The sequence below is a fragment of the Callorhinchus milii genome, unplaced genomic scaffold (genome assembly GCF_018977255.1).
Source record: "Callorhinchus milii isolate IMCB2004 unplaced genomic scaffold, IMCB_Cmil_1.0 Scaffold1, whole genome shotgun sequence".
Taxonomy (NCBI): Eukaryota; Metazoa; Chordata; class Chondrichthyes; order Chimaeriformes; family Callorhinchidae; genus Callorhinchus; species Callorhinchus milii.
In genome coordinates this window covers 65,835,855-65,853,898 of record NW_024704742.1, presented here as the reverse complement: position 1 = coordinate 65,853,898, position 18,044 = coordinate 65,835,855, and the positions used below count along the sequence as shown (strand labels likewise).

The window sequence follows — 18,044 nt, the reverse complement described above, 5'->3', positions numbered from 1 at the left end:
TGTACTTACGAATAGTAAGGTTGAATATTGACCTTTTAAAACAATTACTTATATTTTTTAACTATTTGGACAGTCAAAGAATGGCAGGGAACCAAGTGTTTACACTTGCAACATGACAAATAAAACAGTTATTGGGGCTCTATCTGCACACAGTTTAACTTTAATTTCTGCTAAACAGAATCCTAACACAGACAAAATGACATTTTTCTAGATAACTAGCATCTAGTTACTAATTAGAATAGATTGGAATTAGAAGAAATTCCATCTTTTAGTAACTCTTAGTAATTCTACAAAGCCAATTCCCTCAAGATTCATCATACTAACCTTAACTTTATGCTTCTATTTAGTCACATAGTGAATACCGACATAATAATAACTGGCTTGATTTCAAGTTTCTCAACTTTGGACCCACATTATAAGTAGAGTAACTAAGAACACCCATTCTGTAAATAGAATATTTCATTCATCAACTAGAAAAATGTTATTAAATTAGAGAACTTTGGTCTGCTCCAATAGATTTTACAGAACTCAGAGAATACCCATCAGTTGTTGTATATTGTATGGAGAAATTGTGTGGGGAAGTATATAAACATACTAAAAGAAAAAAACATTTGTAAAATGCTTATATTGTGAGAAGTGGGCATCGATTTTGCTGCTTTTATTGTTAATTGTACATGATATTATTTCCTTACCTGTAACTTGTCAACCTTAGTTCAGTGCAGTTGACACAGTTAATGTCACCAAAACCACCTATAACAGGAAAAAGAATAAAATGTTAAGATGAATTTTGTCCATAGAATTACACAACCCTGAAGCAGTTTTACACACATTAAAAAAACTATTAAGGTGTACAATACATTTTATTTCACTTTATTACAACACTTTACACTTAATAGCATTGTGGTCTGACACCAAGCTGGAAAGAGGGGAGGTGGCCAAAGCCACAATCGAAGAGGAAAGTCTTCAGGTGTGACTTGAAGACGGGTAAAGGGGCAAAACAGAGGGATTGAGTCTGGAGCTCCAGAAATTCAGGGCATAGAGGAGAACAGCCGCCAATGGTGGGGTGTAGGGGATGAAGGATTGGTATAACATCCGAGTCAGCTAAACAAAGAAGGCTAGTGGAGTTTGAGCAGATCAGAGAGCCAGGGCGTGAAGTGATTTGAAAGTAAGGGCGAGGTAATTGAAATCGATCTGTTCTGCAACTAAAGTGCCATTCTTTAGCCATGCAATACCAAGCATACCAATAAATACATTCACTTCAAACATGTTTGGAAGAGTTTTCCATTAACACAGAATAATGCACATTGTCTATGTTGGCATAGATTTTGCACTGACAAACTAGAGAAACAGACTTAGAAAAACTGTCAGTATTGTTGGACATGGATTTGTAATAAATGTCATGGTGCAGGGATAATTCTGCTCAATTAATGAACAGTGCCTTTCAAACTAGTAAATAAATTTAGCTTTCTGATCATGTAAGACTACCTGAACATAATAGTGTTTCCCTATACAGTTCTTTTCAAGTAGGTGACCAGGAGCAATTCCTATACAGAATGGGAAATTATAAAAGGTCCTGGAGCACTTCACATTTAGAAAGGCAAAGAAAGATTTTGGAAAGAAATATCTACATTTTTAGCTGAAAAATTTGAAGAACTCTATCAAAATTAATACCTCAGTGAGGATAAATGCAAAGACCTCGTGGTCAACTTTGTAATGCATAGAATTTCACAGCAGTCACTCAAGGTGTGACGGTACAATGAGGATGTCACAAACACTACTTATCACCAGCACAAAGCACATTGGCTGCCAATACCAATGGTATCCAACGCGCACACACAATTTTTTTATTATTTAAAAAGTAACCATTAATTTCAAGGTCCTCAAACTTGATTTGCGTAATTTATAACTTGCATCACTCCCACGTAGTCATTTTCCCTGTACATTCAGCCGCTGTGAATCAAAGTGCAATACTGCCATCTCAATACAACACTATCCCCTGAAGGAACTCCAACCATTGTAACACTCCTAGGTACATGTTAATCTTGATCTCTGAAAACATCATCACGCGAACAGCCATGATTTTGGAGTTTACCTTTTAATCCAATTCTACTCCATCATTATATTGCCAAATCCCTTCTCAATCTTTTGTTGCGTCTTCAGTTCGGTTTCAACCTTACGGTCGTTTAAGCCTGCGATGTTTAAACCTATCCAGCAAGTCAACTGCACTCTAATAATATGAGGGGTCTTGTAAGTTTACTTATTGTGATCCAGGTGCTCAATGTGTTAAAGAAAAATCCCAAAACAATCAGACTGTGTGGGCTTACACCAAGAATGACGATGGGTTTGTTTTTAATCGGTGCAGTTTCAACATCGCTCATTGTCCATTGTGAAAAAACTCGCTTTATGATCTCATAGCAACTTCCTCCTCACATCATAAAGCATATGATGAGGAGGAAGTTGCGTAATTTGGAGTCCTGTAGCTCAGTGGTTAGAGCACTCGCTTTGCAAGTGAGAGACCTGAGTTCAATTCCAGGCAGGGCAAAACCTTGGGCAAGTTTCCTTACTCCACACAGAGCCTAATAATAATCCCTCCAAAACCAATAACAATAATAAATTGGTCATTTTCAATCTACGACTGTTTGTGGGACATTGCTGTGCGCAATTGGCTGCCGCGTTCGCCCATAAATATACAGTCAATTCACTTTACAGTGTGTTCTGTGAAGCGCTTTGGGACGTCCTCCCGACGTGAAAAGCGCTATATCAAATGCAAGGAATATTATTATATAACTGACTATTTCAGGACAACATTTAAAAAAAGTTTTTTTTTTTTAATTTCCTTTCCAGAGTCCTGGAACGAGTCGGTGTTCCCAGCTTCGCTCCTTCACAAACCGTTCCAATCGGTTTCTGCGCTGCCCACAGCACAAAAACAGTTTGGGTTTCAAAGTGACAAACAACATTTTGTCCATCTGCGACCAGTGCTCCTTCCGTCTCCTCATCCTCCTTGATCTCTCTGCTGCCTTTGACACTGTCAACCATTCTATCCACCTCCTCTGCCGCCTCTCACCCCAACCTTCATGGTTCTGTCCTTGACTGGTTCAGTCCTATCTTTCATACCCTCCACTTTGTCTCCATGAACGGCTTCTCCTCCAGCCCCTGCATCATCTTGTACGGTGTTCCTCAGGGCTCTGTCCTTGGTCCTCTCCTCTTCAACATCTACATGTTCCTTCCTGGTGACATCATTCACAGACACCATTCCACATGTATGTGAATAACATCCAAATGTACCTCTCGGTCTCCGCCCTCGACTCCAATCACTGCTGTCCCTACAAAATGTCTGTCATACATCAAGTCCTGGATGAGAGCCAACTTTCTCCAGTTGAACATCTACAAGACTGAGGCTCTCCTGATTGGATCCCTTCAACACCTCCACACCTCAGGCACTGGCAGCATCACCATCCATGGATGCACACTCCATCTTGCTTAGCCAGTCCAGAAACATTGGCGCCTTGTTTAACCCTCAACTGTTCTTTCTACCCCACATCCGTGCCATGACCCATTCAGTCTTCCCCCACCTCCGTGTCTCCTCCACTGCCTCTCTCTTAAGGCCACCAAAACCCTTATTCATGCATTTATTACATCTAGGCTTGACTACAACAACAAGATTCCATTTATAGAGCGCCTTTCACGTCGGGAGGACGTCCCAAGGCGCTGAACAGTTGGGTCAGGACCCGAGCAGGGGGGAAATGGTCAGGGTGAGGGGGGAAGGAGTGAGGAGGGGGAAATGGTCAGGGTGAGGGAGGGAAGGGAGGGAGTGAGGAGGGGGGAAATGGTTAGGGTGAGGGAAGGAAGGAGTGAGGAGGGGGGAAATGGTCAGGGTGAGGGGAGGGAAGGGAGGGAGTGAGGAGGGGGGAAATGGTTAGGGTGAGGGAAGGGAGGGAGCGAGGGGGGGTAGAGAGTTGAGAGAGGAGCTGAAGGCTCGGTCAAAGAGAAAGGTCTTGAGACCGGCCTTGAAGGAGGAAAGGGAGGAAGCGGCGAAGGCACTGGGGGATGGAGTTCCAGAGCCTCGGGGCTGAAGGCCCGGCCACCGATGGTAGGGCGGTTGGGGCGGGGGATGTGGAGCAGACCAGAGCCAGAGGAACGGAGGGTAAGGGCAGTTAAGTAGGGGGATAGTAGGTCAGAGAGGTAGGAGGGAGCGAGGCCACGAATGGCCTTGTAGGTGAGGATGAGGATCTTGAATTTGATGCCATTCATATCAGGAAGAATAGGGCAAAAAGCCTATGAAAAATAAAGACTTGCATCGGGTTCTAAGAAAATCTGTTCTAATACTTGGGAGTCTTTAATCATGAAGCGGACAAATTCAATACTGCAAACAAACCAGGATGGAAGGGAAAAGTGCACCAAGTTTTTAAAATTATAAATTAAAATTCTAAAGAAGCATTCATTCAAGTTGAATTGTGAAAGCAAAACTGGAGGACTCAAAGTAAAAAGAAGCCGCTAATGAAAATACAGAGATTAAAGAAATCTCTCCCAGCCCCCTTCCCAGCAGCAGTAAGGGGGAGAGCAATGCTCAATCATCCAGACATCTATCTGCCAGTCATAGGAACATAAGAATTACTAAACAAAAAACAAGGTCCACCCCAGTTCGCCTTCCACCATCCTGGCAGTCACATGGACACGTCATGTCCTGAACTACTTAAATACTGTATTTTTTCCTAAAATAAATCTATCTAATTTGCATTTGAAAGAATCAACACTTTCTGCTTCCACCGACTCCCAGGGGAGCCCGTTCTGCTTTCAGTCTATGCTGAAAGTGAAAACACGGGTTCACAGGACACCCATTGCAAAATTGCACTGTAAATGAGCTGTTTAATAACATGAGTGCCCTGTATTATGGCAACCTGAACTACTGTACGTGCAGGACCCCAGATACAACATGTCTGGGGCATTACACAGGACTCCAGATGAAGTTCCTGCAATGTTTTAGTCTTCAGGGAAATGTTCAGTGATCAAAAATAACACTTATATATTACTGTATTGGAGTATGATTGTTGGTTGGGTCACCAATCGTTATGTCCAAATGGGGCAAGGCAGAACTAAACAAAGCAAACAGGATGCTGGATTACACTGCTACTTAGTTAAGTCCTGTAGCTCAGTGGTTAGAGCACTCGCTTTGCAAGCGAGACACTTGGGTTCAATTCTAGGCAGGACAAAACCTTGGGCAAGTTTCCTTACTTCACACGCCTAATAATAATCCCTCCAAAACAAAAAATAATAAATTGGTCATTTTCAACCCATGACTGTTTGTGGGACATTGCTGTGCGCAATTGGCTGCCGCATTCACCCACAAATATACAGTCAATTCACTTTACAGCATATTCTGTGAAGTGCTTTGAGACGTCGAAGACGTGAAAAGTGCTATATCAAATGCAAGGATTATTTATATTATTTATTTAATACCTGCAGAGATTTACAGGAAACAGTGTGATTTTGGGCATTAAAATAGAGAATAATATTGGGGAGTGATTAAAAAGCAATAATATATACTCGGGCGAAACACAGCAGCCAGTTTTATACGCAGCAATGTCCCAGTAATAATAGTGCACTTTAACATCTCTTCTCCCCAGTTTGGTTTCAACCCCCTTTTGTTTTATGCTTCTATCAACTCTTTAACCCATCAACTAACACATTCTCTCCTTTGTCTTCTTTTTTTGTCTTCCTTATCCTGCCTCCCCCTCTCAACTTGTCCTTAAACAACCTCTCCCTCCCAACATGCCCAGTTCTGACAAAGGATTGTGGACCCGAAATGTTGACCCACTTTCCTTTTCCTTTCTCCATAGATGCTGCCTGACCTGCTGAGTTTTCCCAGCTCTCTCTGGTTTTGTTATTTGGGGGATTGTTGGCCAGGAGAAACTCCCTTCAAACTCCCTGTTAATCTCATATCATGGTTCATACAAACTACAACAAAAAACATTAAATAGTTTGCAGTTGTGCAGATTATACAACTGAAATCCAAGCACTCTGGGACACTACCCTGCATGAGAGGTGCTATATAATTTAAAGTTGTTGCTGAAACCACTTTAAAATCATAATCCAGGCTGCAAAGATCGAGTGTAATAAATGCTGAGTGCCCACATTTAACTTAGTAAATACGAATCTGCTCCGTGTCACATAATAAAGTTCCAACTGAAGATTTGAAAATCCAAGTACTTCCTCGATTGTGATCTACTCAGAATTCCAATAACTTGCATTTATTTAGGACCCTTCACATACAATATTGTTTCAGAGGAAAATAGGGTCACTCACCGAGCAAAGGAGAGGTGAAGGAAACCATAAGCGTGATTGAATAGATAGGTGTTAAGGTGGGACTTGTAGACAGATAGAGAGGAGGCGGAACAAAGGGGTGAGGGAGGTCCAGAGGTTAGGGCACTGAATCCAAAAGCTCAAGCTTTCTAATCTTTACAATCAACTTAAAAAATAACCCGAATAAGAGCAAAACATCCTAAAAGTATAATTAAGGGGAATAAAATCATATAATTTCATTGACCAGAAGAGTTTTGGTCTTTTGTAGTAAATAAAAAAATGTTTCAATGCTTTCAAAATACAAATACAAAATATTACAATTTAGATACTTCCAAACTGAAGTGCATTCTTGTCATAGAAACTGGTCATGGAATCTTGTGCATTCTTGTCATGGAAACTTAAATAAAATGGGAAGATTAAGAATACAACTCATTCTTTAATAGTACTGAAAAATGAATAAACCTATTTGGTATTAATATTTAAGTCCTATCGCATTACTAATTTGGCACATGCCATAGAGGTGCGGTTCTCACTTCCTGTCTGTGAACCTTGAAGATCCTGGGGCACTATTCGAAAAGAGAAGAGTTTCTCGCTCCCCCAGTGTCCTGGCCGCAAATTCATCCAAATAAAATCTGTCACTCACTTCATGACTGTTTGTGTGACGTCACTGTGTGTAAACTGGCTACCGTAATCACTCACAAAACAGTGAGTGTATCCTACGAAGTGCTTTGGAGCAGCCTGGGACACTACCTTAGTTGAGCGATGCTATATAAATGGAAGGTATGTTGTCCTCCCAACGTGAAAGATGCTATATGAAATGTAACAAATATTATTCTTGAAGCAAATATTTCAACAGACGACATAATTGCAATTAATCTATGAGTTCTGATCTTCTGAATTGATCTCGACAAGTTATTTTCAATACATTTGGTTGTATTTCTTCACCAAATGTTGCATTATGTCAACAACAACAACAAGCATTGATATAGCGACCTTCGAGGGTTTGAGACCATAGGCACAGTCAAAGAGAAAGGTACTCAGGGGTGATCTGAAGACGTAAAAGAGGGGACAAGACAGAGGATTGCGGCAGAGTTCCATCGTTTCTGAGCACAGTGACTGAAAGCACGACCACCGATGGTGGAGCGGAGGGGATGAAAGCAATCCAGGATGCCACAACCAGGGATTTCCCTCAATACTTCCAGTAAATGCCAATCATAACATCTGAAAGCCAGATTCAATACTCTCGCAAATAAGAAGTACTGTATATACAATCCCAAATTACCATTCAGCAAAAGCAATTACTTTGCTGTGTGGAGTGGGGGAGGGGAGGGGGGGGGGGGTTAAAAAAAAACTAGTGAATCCTAAAATGGAGTCATTTGCATAAGTCACTTCGATATTTAACATTGCACAACACATTATATAAGATGTCGTTTAAAACTGATTACTCATCCCGGTTAAATACTGCAATGATCAGCACTGACACTCCGCTGATGGGATTCCCAGTCATACGAACTGTCACTGATCAACAGCACAGGGGCCGTCACCTTCGCACCCGCCATCACTTTTGAACCCTGTTGCACACCCCCCAACGAAACGGTCACACGGGAGAAAATTGCGGGTCACACGTCGGGGACTCGGTCGAACGGCACCGGGGCCCCGGCGACTCGGCTCGGGCCCAGACTGCGACCGGGGAGATACGGGGGTCAACCTTTGAGATAAACACTCAACGGATAACTCGGCAACGAAGGGGAAAGGGGGCGCCGTACCGCACGGCAGTAGCGGGGGGTGCGCGGTGTCAGTCAGGGAGGGGAGCAGAGGGGGCGGCGTTTCTCGGAAGAGACATGGCCTTTCCCGGCAAAAAAAAGGCGGGCGGGCGGGTTGAGAAGGGCGCAAGCACCATAGCAACCGAGTCCACGCAGACCCGCCTCAAAGGCAATCTGCGCGGACTATTTTCAGTACAGTGTGTGGGACCACAAACACAAACGCGTTAAACGACACCGCTGTAGCGGTCACACGTACTAACGTTACCGCGGACGGCGCCACCGCGGCGGGACTCGGCCACTGCTGTGAATTTGCAGATTTCCCTGCGGGGCTCCCGCTGCTCGGGTTGGGGGGGGGGGGGGAGAGAAAGACGGGTCCTGGTGAAGGCTCGGGCCTACACGCTCACATTGTATTTGCATCGTCATTTCACTTTATTTTCGCCCCACGTCCGCTCAGAATCAGCCCAATCTCATAAGCAGATGGACCGGACCCACCGCGATGCCGGGCCCTCCCCCCCCACCACCCACCCCGGGTCAGTCAGCATCCAGGCCAGGCCGGGCCGAGCCGAGCCGCCCGGGGAGCTTCGCGTGCGAGACGGTGAAGTTCAAGTTAAATTCACGTTTCACATACATACGCGCACACAGCACTCCTTCTCCCGGTAAAGGAGCGGGACTCACCTTTCCCCATCTTTCCGCACCAGACTTTCGGCCCTTTCAACACAGACGAGCGACAGCTCGAAAACAACAACATGAAGGTCATGGTTTCTTCTTCCTTCGCCGCGGAGACGCCGTTACGGCAGGAGAGGGGGGGGGGGGGGGGGGGAGAGAGGGTCAGAGATAATTCAAATACAAAAGGAACTCTAGATCTTCTTCGAAATATATCCACGTTTGAGTGACTCAGCACGTTGCACGACCATTTCCCTCAAACCTCTCTTGCTGTCCTTTTAACCAGCCGGCTGCTCCCAGCCTGTGCCGTGACTCGCCCTCGAAAGTCAACAGGGCGCAGCCACTCTGCACTGCGGCGCCGCACCGAGCACAGTGCGCACGCGCGCCGAGCCGCCGCTTGCTCCAGCAACAGCGGCTGGGGATGGGGGAGCAGGCGAGATAACGCGCATGCGCAACAAGTGGCCTACGTCGAGGTGGTGGGGGGGGGGGAGAGACGGCGCCGCGCGCGCGGACCAAAGCGGGAGCTTCGCTTGAACTCGATCGGAAACAGAAGGGCACGTGCGCAAAACTTGCGCGCGCGCGCGCGCTACAGAGAGCGAGAGAGAGAGAGAGAGAGGGGGAGGATCCAACCGTCCGCGGGTACGCACATGCGTACGTCCATACGTAGAGCGCCAACTGCCATCTCGCGCCAATTTGTGAATGCCACCCACCACGTCAACGTCTGTGCGTCAATCACGCGAGCCCTGACTTTTTCAAACCGCGTTGAGCGCGCGCGCTCCCCACCCCCTTCCCCCCCCCTCCAACCCCGTTTCCTCTCGCTCCCCCGCCCTCCCCGCGACCAACTGGCGGTTTTTTCTCTCCATCAGTTTCAGGGCAAAAAAAAATCTTCCGCCTTTTTTTTGTGTGTGTGTGTGTGTTTCCGAGGTTGACGTCACGCGCGCTACGGTTTTATTTCTCTTCCCCCCCTCCCCCCTCGCCTCCCATCCCTCGTCAATACCATTGTAATACTCTATATCAAAATATCTATATTTTTTAAATCGGTCCTCTCCTCCCAATTCCTTCCTCCCCTCTCCCCTCCATCACCCCTTTTCTGCTTCACCACCAGCCAACCGACCACCGCCATCATCATCATCATCCCCGGAGACACCAGCCGGTAAGAAAAAAAATGGTGCTCGAAACACGCTCGTATTTCTATATCAATATACATTGAGGGGAGGGGAGGAGGGGGGGAACCGAGAGGCCGCCTGAGTTTATCGTGTGTGAGTGAGTGAGTGAGTAGAGAAAGAGAGTGGAGTGGAGGGGGGGAGGGAGGAGGCGGCGATGAATTTTTATTTTCCTTTCAAATGTTGTGTGAACGCAGCAAAGAAAACTGTCTCTCCCTCTCGGCTCTGCCGTGTCCGCAGCCAATGAGACGCCTGGGTTTTCGCGCTGATTGGCTTCGTTGCGGGAGGGAGGGAGGGGAGAGGAGGGGGGGGGGAGGCAGCCGAGCCGAGCCGAGGAGTTACTTACTGTACCCTATTGAAAGTACAGTGTCCCCGCTGAGGATGCAAGGATAACAGGTCTCTTTATTTTTGCTGGTATTTTTTTTTAAAAAAATAGATATGTAATAATTGATCACACAACTTGTTTGTAAACTTCTGGTGGTGATGGAGGGGGGGGATGGGGGGAGGGGGGAAGGACGTGTGGTTCTCGAGGCCGTGAGGGATTGCAGAGAACAGGAGGGACGGAATGAGAGAGAGAGAGGGAGAGAGGAGGAGGAGGAAGGAAGGAAGGAAGGAAGGAAGGAAGGGGGAGAAAACTGGTGGCTGACTCCCCAAGTGTGAGAGAGTGGCCACTAGTTACAGAGAAGTAGGCCCCGAATTGGCCCAAACAGAAGCTTGAGTTAGGGGGCATCAGATTTTTGTCTTCAGTCTTCTTGCCGCCACCCCTTCCCCCCCTCCACTACTCTCTTGCCCCTTCAACTTCCATCCAAAAGAGGCTTGTTTTAGTTACTGTTAGGCGCCCCTATTAATCCTCAACGCAATCATAGGATGACGAAAATGTACGTGCAAAAGGCGGTGAGCTTAGATTTAATCGGGTTGTGATGTGGGTTGAGTGTCTGTCTGTGTGCATTGCTGCTACTGCTGAATGTATGGAGGGCAGCCATGTTTGTAAAATTTTAAGATTGGGCTTTTAATTTTACTGTGTGATTTCTTAATGGGTTTTACGTTTATTTCAGTTTTGCAACAAGTTTTTTTTGAAGACACAGTATTGATGCATAGTTCAAGCTTCATTGCATATTTCTTACTGTTTCGAGAAGAACGGGGTAAGATGTGCTTCTGGAGATTTGAGAATGAACCATTGGAATGATAAAAAGGCCATTTTTGGTATCACACCAACTTGGTTATATTTGCTGCAGTTGGACTAACAAAACTGTTAGATTGAATGTCGCTGACTGCCTTTTAATCACGAGCAGTGTACATGCTGATGTGAGGAGCGGCAATTTAAACGTTTATTTTTCCCGTAGAAGTTATAATAGTATCATGATTTTAAACATTTAATCTGTGTTTGTTTGATTTATGCAGGAACCTAATTAAGGGCCATGTACTTTATTTAGTGCAGGTGAGGTGAATAATGCATTAAGTGTAAAAAGGCCTTTGGAAGATTTTTTTCAATATGATGTTTACTTTCAACTTTTAATTTTGGCAGTGGTTGCTTTATATTGAATTTGATGAAGCAAACAAGTTAACTAAGATTACACAGATCAACTAACACTTCTAGCTTTCCTGAGACTGTGGGACTGTGCATCTTTTAATCTTCATATACTGTATTACACTAACATCTTAATTTCATGAACAATTTATTTGTTAAATAACTTGTGTTAAATCTGCATGTCAGCATGTTTCATAGCAAATGCTAAACGCATTGGTATTGCACTGTTTTATGGATACAAATCTGTTTGAATGTATATTACTATAGTTGGTTACTACAGGGTGACCAAAAAGTTGTGATACCTTTACAATAATAATCCTTGCATTTAATATGCAAGAATTGTCTACAATGTCTAATATATCTTAAAGAAATTATGAGTTTTTTAAAAAAGATAATATGGTAACTGAAAATAACTTTTTGGTCACCCTGTATAACTGAAGTTAATTTATATCTTTGAACAGTACTGTTTGATTTTTAATGAGGAATCCAATGTTTGCTTCAATTTCATCCGGTTTAGTCATATGATGTAAAAGATTACATTTACACAATATCTTGTGTAAAAGAAAAAAATTGTCATGTTGCAATGTAGCTTTTTCTAACCTATATTGTGATGTCTGTTTTTTTCCTTTGGACTCGTGCTTTGCTTTGAAGAATTTGACTTAAAAGTAATATGCTCAGGTTAGGGTTGCCTCCGGAAAGTGGTGTGGCAGCTCATTGTTATTTTTGAATTGGTTAAACTTGCTTTTGTGATTTGCTAAACATGACCTACTGTGATTCTTTGCATTCAAATTGCAAAAGTAACACAAGATAAACCTTTGACTATGTTTTAATATTTTTAGATTTGCTTTGCTTGCTCACCTTAATATATATTACATTTCTGTTTAATTTTGGGCAAAAGAAAGTGTAATGAGTCCCTTGGATACTACTCTTCAAAATAAAATCAAACCATTTACAACCAAACTTGATGGTAGAGTTGCTATCAGTATCCAGCGTACTGTTATCATTCATTATCAGAAAGTACTTAGAAAAGGTTAAGAATTGGGCTACAATGTAAACACACTACAATAATTTATTACAGAACTTGCATTAAGTGTCCTAATCTTCTGAAATTGCAGATGTATGTATCTTGATTATTTGGTGTGGGGAAAACAGTTTTAGAATTGCTACAAATTTGGGATTTTTCCTCTCAGATCCTGTTAATCCTAGAACCTAATGGGGTAGGGTAGTCCTAGCTGGACCAACAGCATGGCTTTAATAATCCTTGCATTTAGTATAGCACCTTGCACATCAGGAGGGCATCCCAAAATGCTTCACAAGATTTACTGTGAAGTGCAGTGACTGTGTTTTTGTGGGAGAACATGGCAGCCAATTTGCAACCAGCAACATCCTATAAACTGGTTAAGCTCCAGCAGTACCTCAATGCACACTTTAGGTCACCAAAGCATGGCTTTTACCAATCTGCCTGAACTTTCAGGATTAGGTAAGCAGTGTACATCATTCCATCGGTAGAGTGCATACTCCATACCAAACAAATGGAAACCATCGGGCAATCATGATCTTTTTTCTACTCAGAAATATAAACTGCATCTTCTTTCTTCACCGTCCAAAAACAAAGCAGGAGTGAATTAGTACAATTGTATCCTACTCCGAGTTGTGTAAAGTTAACTGAATATACAACAATGATCAAACCCTTCGTGATCTGTATGGTTCAGTGATGCTCCACAAATTTAATTTAGGCACTCTTTCAGGGAGACTGCTAGTTACGTTTTATTTTAATGTCCCAAGAAGTGATCATAACCACCTGTGCAGCTAATATACAACCCTATTTGTGATGTGTATCAAACAGAACCAAGAATTCACTAAGAATGTATTATTGCCTATAAATAGCCTACATTTCACAGTAAATCCTATGAAGTGCTTTGAAACAACTCAACAATGTGGCAAGGTGCTATATGATATGTAAGGATTATTAAAATTAATTGCATTGTTGATGAATATCATTGTGACTTCTGGAAATCAAGTCACTTTCTGGCTGTTTAAAGTGATCTTTAAAATGTTAACCGTATTATTGAAATCTCATGGCATATGCAAACACAGAATAAAGAAAAACTCTAATTGTGTGTGAGTGAATTATGCTGGAAGAGACTTCTATTTCATTTTCTGTTTTAGTACTCTTAAAATTATAGATTATATTATTGTAATAAGACAAAGCCAAACAATGTAATTAGCTTTAGTCTTGGGAATGCAACATTGCTAAAAGTTGATAAATCTGGAAGTTTTTTATGGCATTTGAAGCATTTTTTCCCTTATTGTAATAATGCTTCATATAATTAGAATTTTTTCTCCTTTTACAGTGTTTAAACTGGTAACATCTGCATAGCATGGCTCAACCTTGCCGATTTATCGGAAATCCTTTGCCGCTAGCACAGGATTTGCTTAATCCCATATCTATGAAGCAGGTGCCTGAGATCCTCGGCATTGCAAACAGAAAGAGTCAGAATGGTGAAATGGATTCCGAGCACTCATTGCTGCCTGACAAAACTGCCACACAACTATCTGCTGCCCTTCAGGATGGTGTGATGCACCGATTAAATGGGCACGATGCGACTTCTGCTTACAGATCGGACAAACTGAAGGATTTGACTGCCCTTATGTTAAATGGAGATTCGGGTGCAGTTCAAGAACCACTATCTGTACAGGCATCTTCTCCTGTTGATTGCTCCATAGAGAATAGAGGGAGTGAAACACCGCCTCACACCACTCCTAAAAAGAGTGGCTCACCAGAGATTAAATTGAGGATTACTAAAACCTATTTGAATGGAAAACCCCTTTTTGAATCTTCACTTTGTGGAGATCTCCAAATTGATGATCCTGAGATTATAGAACACCAGCAGAATGTGGAGGAGAAAGAAGAAAATCAAGAGAGAAGAAAGAGGAAGAGGAAGAGAAGTGTAAAGTATGATGCTCTTCTTGAGCAGAATCTGGCTGAGGTGGCTCTTGTGTCCAAGACATCCAATACTCCTGATGCAGATGAAAAAGTGAGTATGGATAAAATGATTAGGTGAATTTTGTAATAGTCTCTGAGTACCCGGGGTGTAACAAGCATTTCCTGTTGCATTTTTGATAATTTATTGTTTATACCCGATCAGCAAACTGGTGACAACTGGGCCGATGTTTTTCCTTCCTGTTTACTTTTGAATTGGTTACATTTATTTATGATTCATCTACTTCGTGGATTTAAAATCCATTTTAGTATAATCTATTACTTACGTGTTGAGTTGAAAGAAAACTGCTTTCACTTATCTTCTTACTTGTGCAATATATTAAAAACTGCAAGATGTGTGTTCAAACACGTTGACTCGTGTACTTGTCTGCCGTGTGCAACTTTCTTTTTTTTAATTTTTGATCAGCCGGGTATCTGACACATGCGGAAGCTTATCACCATGCTTAAGAGTATCCAAAATAAGCTTGGAAATTACAGCGATAGATTGTTGGAATGGAATGCGCACTCTCTCCCTCGAGGGACGCATCCATCTTACCTAATTCTGGAACGTATTAGGCGCAGGTTGGCAACAGCCAAGGCTTGGAGACCCCAGAGTGTTGGGGTACTGCTGGAGTCTATCCAGCTAAATCCGCATAGCTTGCCATTGATATTGCTGTCCAGCAAGCTTTTCCTCTGCTTGTCCAGCTACAACAACAACAACAACAAGATTCCATTTATAGAGCGCCTTTCACGTCGGGAGGACGTCCCAAGGCGCTGAATTAGGGCTTTGGCTAGTGGGGTTAACAGGAGCAAAGTGGGGGCACTCCCTGCCCCCAGTGACTGGTCTGCCCTTCCAGGTCCTGCCAATGAGCCAGGCTGGCGGTGCTGTCATCAGCAGTGCCCTGGAATACTGTGGACGCGCCTGGCTGAGGAACTGGACTACCGAGACCGCCACAGAGGGCTGGCTCGATTCTGACATTACATTGCCAGGCATGTCACCTTGGAGCCAGTTATCCTTACTTTCTGCCACTCCCCCCGCACACCCACCCAGGAGGATAGTTTCTATAAAATGGACGCTAGAAGTCTTATGCTTGCATTTTCTTACAAACTTTAGTTTATCAATTATCTTTTTTTCATCTCCATTTGGCAAATCTTTTTCAGTGGTATTTGGAATTGTTTTTTTTACCACTTTTTGTGCACAGGCAATGTTAGGAAACTGTCAATCAAAATAGCAATATTTTGGATCACTAATCCCATTCAGTCGTGTAAATGTAGTTTAGTAGGCAAAACAAAAAATTAGTGCATTTGTAATTTTACTTAGTCAACAACTTGCATTTTTATAGTACCCCTCACGCAGGGTAGCGTCCAGGAGCGCTTGACAGTGGCGAAGGGCGTAGGTGACCATAGGCATAGTCGAAGAGGAAGGTCTTCAGACAATCTGAAGATGGGGAAAGAGGAGGCAAGTCGGAAGGATAGAGGAAGAGTGTTCCAGAGTTTCAGGGCATAGTGGCCACAAATGGTAGAACAGCGGCCACGAGGGACAAGTAGGAGTCCGGAGCTCGTCGAGCAGAGGCAGGAAGGGGCATGAAAGGATTTGAAGACCTGAAATCGATCCGTTCGGTGATAGGGAGCAGTGGGGCCTGGCTAGTACTGGTATTACATTTCTAAACTATGTTGAGGCATGGACAAAACATCTGTTAATGTGGAACTAGTGGAGCCGTTTGATTTTCATAATTCTGGATTTTTAATCTAACAGGAGGGTGCCAGAGACCTTAATTAAATTGATTTTTTTTAATGTCGATTAGTTCAAATTCAGTAGTAAAGTTCTGTCTATCAAATATTAAAATAGCTTTAAAAAAAGTAAGCAATTTCAGGCAAAATATTTGATTTGATTCTCAGCGATTTGGGTAGAGAATCTTACCTCCAGAATATATTTGACTACAAATACTTCTGATCAAGAAGTTTCCTTCTAATATTGCAATTTAAATATGGTGAATTTTAGGTAAATACAAGTTTAATATTTTCTTTTGTTATTTATATTCTTGAAATATGCACAAACTATTTTATTTCTTAACTGTTAAATAATCGTGTTGGTGAAGATATGAAGCCCCAAAGATTAAAAAAAATAAGATACTTTCTGATATATTTGTAGGATGAAGTATGGCAGGATACTTTACATGGGATGTTTCTATATCCAGTCTAAAAGTATATTTTTATTGGAACACCCAAATTTCTTTATCACTCAGCTGTTGCTTTTTTTCTTTACACTATCAAAGTAGATTACATACTATTGAAGCAGATGTATTTTATTCTTATGTGCCCTGGGGACCATACAGAATATTTGCTTCTTTGTGAAAGCAAACAATATTTCACACAAATATTAAGCGACCTGCTCTACTTTTAAGTTGTAATTTGTTGCAGTTGAAAGGAATATTTTATTGGTTATGTTCTGAAAAGTTGGTTTTGAATATACCATGGATATTTAGGTTCTCTGCAATTTGGTGCTTAAATTTAATTTATTTTGGTCATTTGATTGTTCCATTTTTGCCAGTGACTAATATTGAATTTTTAAAAAAAAAACTATTTGACAAGCATAATAATAATAATCCTTGCATTTGAGATAGCACCTTTCACATCTTCTAGACATCTCAAAGCGCTTCACAAAATATACTGTAAAGTGAATTGACTATATATTTGTGGGTGAAATCCACCAGCCAATCGCGCACAGCAGTGTCCCACAAACAGTCGTGGATTGAAGTACCCAATTTATGATTTTTTTTCTTGAGGGATTATTATCAAGTCTGTGGAGTAAGAAAACTTGCTCAAAGTTTCAGCCTGCCAGGAAGCATGTTACTTACTTAGAAGGGATTGTGATTACAGATTGCTTTAAGAGTTAAGAATGTAAAAAAAGGAGTACGCCATTCAGTCCGTCAACTGTGTTGTGCGGTTTGTCAACATATGTAAGTCAGTATTCTACAGGGTGAGGGTTCTGCACAATTTGCCGATTGCAAAAATGTATTCCTTTTGTAAAACTCACAAGTTGTATCAGTCGGGACTATGATAGTCAATATGACACAAAGTCTGAGTTGCAGGCAACTTGTGGAAGTCATATAAAATCTGATTTAATCAATAATCTACACTGTGCATGCGTAATTCATTGCAGCCAGTAAGTGTGTATGGGGTGACTAGTCAGGACTTAATTTCCCACTGCATTGAATCGCCGGAAAAGAAATACTGTACATGTGTCAACGGATCAAAACTGTTTCCTGCGATTGAATGCAGGCAGCTGGTAAGTGCGCATGTGCGGAATGGTTAGTGCGTTGTTTCCCGTGATTCCCTACAGCCTCAAAGTGCGGGAGTAATGGAGAGTAGGAGACCAGTGTTATGAGTTAGGAGGTGATTAATATGAGTAGTGCAAAGAAATCTGGGTGATTTTAATAGGAAACTGAGTGGGATTCTGCGACTTAGGCGATTATATGATTTATAAAGATAAGACGTGCAAGTTTTACTGTAGAAGCACTGGTGGTGGAACATTGAGAACTGTGAAGCTTTTCCAAAATACAGAAGAGCCGTGACCTGGATCTACGACAAATCCTGTGATCCAGATGGAGAGATGGTACACCTTGCTTTCATAGATGGTGCCC

The 18,044-nt window shown here is 42.4% G+C and overlaps 2 protein-coding genes across 10 annotated transcripts in view; one reads left to right on the top strand and one right to left on the bottom strand.

Annotated features, from left to right (window-relative positions):
- Positions 1 to 8,855, bottom strand: part of letm1 (leucine zipper-EF-hand containing transmembrane protein 1) — a 29,114-nt gene extending 20,259 nt beyond the window's left edge. For all 4 annotated transcript variants that reach the window (XM_042343159.1, XM_042343171.1, XM_042343165.1 and 1 more), the window contains exons 1-2: positions 8,739 to 8,855; positions 693 to 750 (exon numbers count right to left, since the gene is read on the bottom strand). In XM_042343159.1, coding sequence (XP_042199093.1) covers positions 693 to 750; positions 8,739 to 8,820 — 140 coding nt within the window. In that variant the 5' untranslated portion in view covers positions 8,821 to 8,855. The remainder of the gene's footprint in view (positions 1 to 692; positions 751 to 8,738) is intronic.
- Positions 8,856 to 9,801: 946 nt separating this feature from the next.
- The window catches only part of nsd2 (nuclear receptor binding SET domain protein 2), a 53,929-nt gene continuing 45,686 nt past the window's right edge, over positions 9,802 to 18,044 (top strand). For 2 of the 6 annotated variants that reach the window (XM_042343152.1, XM_007900386.2), the window contains exons 1-3: positions 9,802 to 9,879; positions 10,945 to 11,031; positions 13,772 to 14,455. In XM_042343152.1, the coding sequence (XP_042199086.1) occupies positions 13,799 to 14,455 (657 nt within the window). In that variant the 5' untranslated portion in view covers positions 9,802 to 9,879; positions 10,945 to 11,031; positions 13,772 to 13,798. Of the gene's footprint in view, positions 9,880 to 10,187; positions 10,286 to 10,688; positions 10,768 to 10,944; positions 11,032 to 13,771; positions 14,456 to 18,044 lie in introns of those variants that run through there. The other 4 variants (XM_007900387.2, XM_007900388.2, XM_007900385.2 and 1 more) reach the window with 4 other exon arrangements.